The following is a 4426-nucleotide window of genomic DNA, read 5'->3' as shown; positions in this document are numbered from 1 at the left end:
AGCAAAAATGTTTTAAGATGAGTTGTGCTGCATCTCGCTTTTATTTTTTTGAAAGCAAAAAAAAGATAAGGTTTTTGAAATTTAATATTAAATATTTTCAATTGCAAATCATAAAGTTTTATTCTTAACACTTTACCTTTTGCTTGGTATTTTGAAAATCTTTATTTCAAAATTCAAAATTGCAAAATGACTCCATACATATCTACCCCCAAAGGTCTCACCAAAGGATGAAGAAAATAACGTTTTACAGCCTCTTCAAAAGAAAATAAAAAGATTGATACTTGATGAGAACCAAACGAGAATCAATCGCAGGACTAAATGTCGCGATATATCGCAGTCTTGATATTTTGGTACAATATATATATTTTTGCTGGATTCCCAGCAATATATATATATTTTTTATATAAGATCACTGCAGCTCTCTCCATTCAGTCTGCTGTGTCCGGAGCCAGCAGACGAGTCTCACTCTGTGTGGAAAAACTTAAATCTCTCATAAGTCTTAATAAAACGATGTCCACATTTAAAAACAACAACCAAAGTGTTTCTACAGTTAGCTTGGAGTTTGAGCCCCATTTAAAAAAAAAAAAATGTTTATGCCAAAACTGAAAACTTTCTGAATAAATTTTAAACACACGCTCTGATGAAAATTTTGTGTTTTGGGTGTTTTTAAAATGTTCTTGTGACATTTTTCTGATAATAGGACATATATTAATAAAATTTGAGTATTTCTTTATTCAAATCATAGCGAATGAGACGAAAAATGCAGTTTGAAAAAGATTGTGTTTGTGATGTAGAAAATACAGTGGGCGGGGCCACAAGCTCCCTGCTCCGGTTCATTCTGATGCATCGACTTGCAGACAAATAGATCCATGAATGTCTTTGTTTTCCTGGTTGGACCTAGTTTTAGCTCTGTAGGTAATTTATTTCACAATTTTACCCTGAATCTTTTTTTAAAAATGTTCTCTATTTTAAATTAAGTGTTCCCCTCAACCTGAATCCTCGTTCTCTTTCAAAACACATTTTTTGTAAGTGATTTGGAAGCAAGCTGTAAACTAAATAATCATATTTAAAAGATTACTGGGAACACTTTTACATCAGATCAAAAGAAAACTGGACTTGGACTTTCCCAGAATAAAGAAAGAGCCAAAGAGCGAATCAGGTTACCTGTAGAAAGAAGAGATGCTGTGTGATGTCTTGCACCAGCTCCTCCTCTGCGTTTTCAGGGTAAAATTTGGCCAAAAAGTGAAAGACGATTGGCTCCTCCTTTGGCACCTCCTGATCCAAAACCTGCAGAAGTTAAAGCACGTTTAGTTTCTTATATCTTCAGTGTTCACATGGCTTTACTTTGACACCAAGCTCACCTTCTTGTCCATCTTCAGCCACGCCACAGTGTCCTTTACGCTGTAGCTGAGTCCAAAGAACCAGGTCTCCCTCAGTCCCAGGGTCCGGCACACCAAGTCAAACAGGTCTTTCCCCTTCCATTTAATCTGAAAGAAATTCATGTTGGTCTCTGATACTTAGATTAACAAGAAAACAAACAATAACTCATGTTTAAGTGAAAATATCCCATAACTTATGGTACAAGAATAAATAACTCAAATTCATAAATTAAGCGGAAAAAAATTCAGTTGGCACAGTAAACCAGACAAAATATGTCCCACACAACGTGGGAAAAATATGCGACAGAAAACTATGGTTAAACCCTATTTGCTAAATCTGGCAGATATAATTATATTCCAAGTTTAAAAATTATATGCCAACAGCTAACATTATGCAGCTGCGTGTAATTACATATCACCAAATGCTAACCTTTAAGGGTTTATCTCTTAAAAAATAAAAACAGACTTGATTTCAATGTAACCTCTGTACTTTTGAGACTCAAAATATCACAAACCAAGTCAAATATGCAACAAAAAAGACAAAAAATCTATTTATACAGTCATACAAAAATACATTTTTAACATTACTTAATCATATATGGTTTAGGAAAGGGATGTCAAAGCACAAGGGGAAAAAAATCTAAAAAACACACCTTAGGTGGCGGAGATAACAGGATAAACATTTATTAAACACTAAAAATACATTTTTAATATAATTATGAACTAGATATATAGCATTACCTGTGATAATGCTAGTGTGAATACTATAAGCTAAATTTGGCCTCTGAAGATGTTAGTGCTGATAGCTGAAATCACTGAAGCTAATATCTTAAAACGCTGAAGCTGATAGCCATTGAAAACATTAGCTGAATGCCAAATTAGCCTAAAAAAATAAAAATAAAATAATAATTAAAAAAAAACTTGGGATAGCCAAAACATCTAGCATGCAGCTGAAAAAAGCTAAACCTCCAAATAGCCTGAAAAACGAAAAAAAAAGGCCTAAATTAGCCAAAGCAGCTAGCGTATAAATATTAGCTTAACTCCAAAACAGCATAAAAACTTTAAAAAGCCTTAATTAGCCAAAACAGCTAGCATGTAGCTGAAATATTGGCTTAACTTCCAAAATAGCCTAAAATAATCTTTGTAAATGCCAAAATAGTCCAAAAAGCTATCAAAATGCCAATTTTTAAAAAAAAAACTTTAAAACCGTAATTTTGACAAAGTTATTAATCTTAAAAAGGCAGGAATATTATTCCAGAATAAATCAACTCAAACCTTAAATGACAAAAATAAAATAACAATAACATAAAATTATCAGGAGGGCCGATTATGATTATCCGGCGGGCCGAATCCGCATAATTTCTGTCAATAATAATTTCATAATTTCTGCTCAGATCTAAAGGAAGTCCTGCTCTCCGAGTCGTTGGGTTTTGCTGCCACCTTGCGTCGGGAATTGTAAATTACATCTCCCATGAGGAAATTATGAGGGAAAAGTTTCTATAGCCAAAACATTGTAGTAATAAAACATCAATATCCTGTCTTTTTTTTAGTTTGTGACTGTAAACTGTGCAGCTCAGTATATTTAATGTGATCTCTGCAGGTAAAACTCAGGTGAAGCAGGTTCCCAAACGCACCTCGCAGCTGAACTCCATGTCCGATTCCATGCTGCAGATCCTGACCCTGAAGGTCCGGGCTTGTTTTCTCATCAGAGAGTTTAGTCCCATTCTCGCCGCTAACGCGCTTGCCATGACGACTGATTAATGTTCCGACTCTTCAATCATCTACTGCTCTTCTGCTTTATCTCCAAATAAAAAAGAGCGCTCTCTCACGGCATTTTAAACCAGGCGATCCGACACACTGATGGGCACCGCAGATGCGACTCTTCAGCTTTTCAATATTAACATTTAATGACAGACTGTGTCACTTTTTAGTACACTGTCCCTTAAAATGTTCTTATTTATACAATTAATTAATCGGATATAGAAAATAACGATCTGGTTAGACAGCTAACGTTAGCTAAAGTCGATAAAAAGTATGTTAGCTAACAAACATAAACATTATACCAAAGTATTTTTGTGGGGAACGTTACCATTTTACAGTGTAAATATTGAATTTATTTTATTTTTTATCGTTAGAGTTAAACAAAATAAATAAATAAAGTATAATACTTCCCTCTTTAAGACAACGAAAGTTTTCGGTCTGTGCGTAAACTATCGAAGGACGAGCTAACAGAAGCTAACAAGTTGTAAACTATCTCCCACACAAAAATGATGCGTTCACGTGCAGTTAACAACGTGGTAATAACCATATACGGAAAAGCTCCACCTCATCTAATATACTTTTATTATGGTTGGCTCTACTGTGGTTATCTGATATTTATTTTATATTTATTGCTATTTTTTCTAGTTTAAAAGTTTTTGACACTCTTAATAATTATATATACTTGTTATTTAGTCATAATGTCCTTTTTGGTGACCAATTGATGACTTTTTAAAGCATTTTATTTATTTAGTTCTAAATTTTATGATGATGTTATTTTTTTGTTCGTTTTATTTTATGAATGTTGCATGAACAAAAGGGAACTTTTAAAATGTATTCTTAAACTAGTGAAGAAAAAATATAATTATTTCATTTTTGTGTGAATTTATGGAGTCATATTTATTATTATGTCAAATAAAATCAAGTCAGAAAACAGACTTTTGATTATATTAATATGCAATGATTTTTTCATGGCCATGCTCAAACTTTAATACCCACAAATAGTTTGACAGAAGAGCTATAAATTAAAGAAGAAACATATACAAAATAAATAAATTCAGAAGAGCATTTACGGGATTCTGCATCTGTGTTTGAGAAGTTAATTTATGGAACGATCAAACCACAGATTAGAAAGAAGCCAAATCAAATGATAGATTAAAATAAGCTTGTTTGAAATATATTATCAATAATATTTTTTTAAAAATTCATATAAAGTTGAAGTGCACACACTCACAGTAGATTGTAGAGGTAGTTTAAATTGTACTGTTACTTGATAATCTGTATTTTTT

At 32.7% G+C, this 4426-nt stretch overlaps 1 protein-coding gene across 1 annotated transcript in view; it reads right to left on the bottom strand.

Annotated features, from left to right (window-relative positions):
- The window catches only part of nf2a (neurofibromin 2a (merlin)), a 45813-nt gene extending 42147 nt beyond the window's left edge, over nucleotides 1–3666 (bottom strand). The window contains exons 1-3 of the mRNA XM_024275862.2: nucleotides 3014–3666; nucleotides 1362–1487; nucleotides 1165–1287 (exon numbers count right to left, since the gene is read on the bottom strand). Coding sequence (XP_024131630.1) covers nucleotides 1165–1287; nucleotides 1362–1487; nucleotides 3014–3127 — 363 coding nt within the window. The 5' untranslated portion in view covers nucleotides 3128–3666. The remainder of the gene's footprint in view (nucleotides 1–1164; nucleotides 1288–1361; nucleotides 1488–3013) is intronic.
- Between the last annotated feature and the right edge of the window lie 760 nt (nucleotides 3667–4426).

The sequence above is a fragment of the Oryzias melastigma genome, linkage group LG9 (assembly GCF_002922805.2).
Source record: "Oryzias melastigma strain HK-1 linkage group LG9, ASM292280v2, whole genome shotgun sequence".
Classification (NCBI taxonomy): domain Eukaryota; kingdom Metazoa; phylum Chordata; class Actinopteri; order Beloniformes; family Adrianichthyidae; genus Oryzias; species Oryzias melastigma.
Note: the sequence above shows the minus strand (reverse complement) of the source record. Positions and strands in the feature narration are given on the sequence as shown.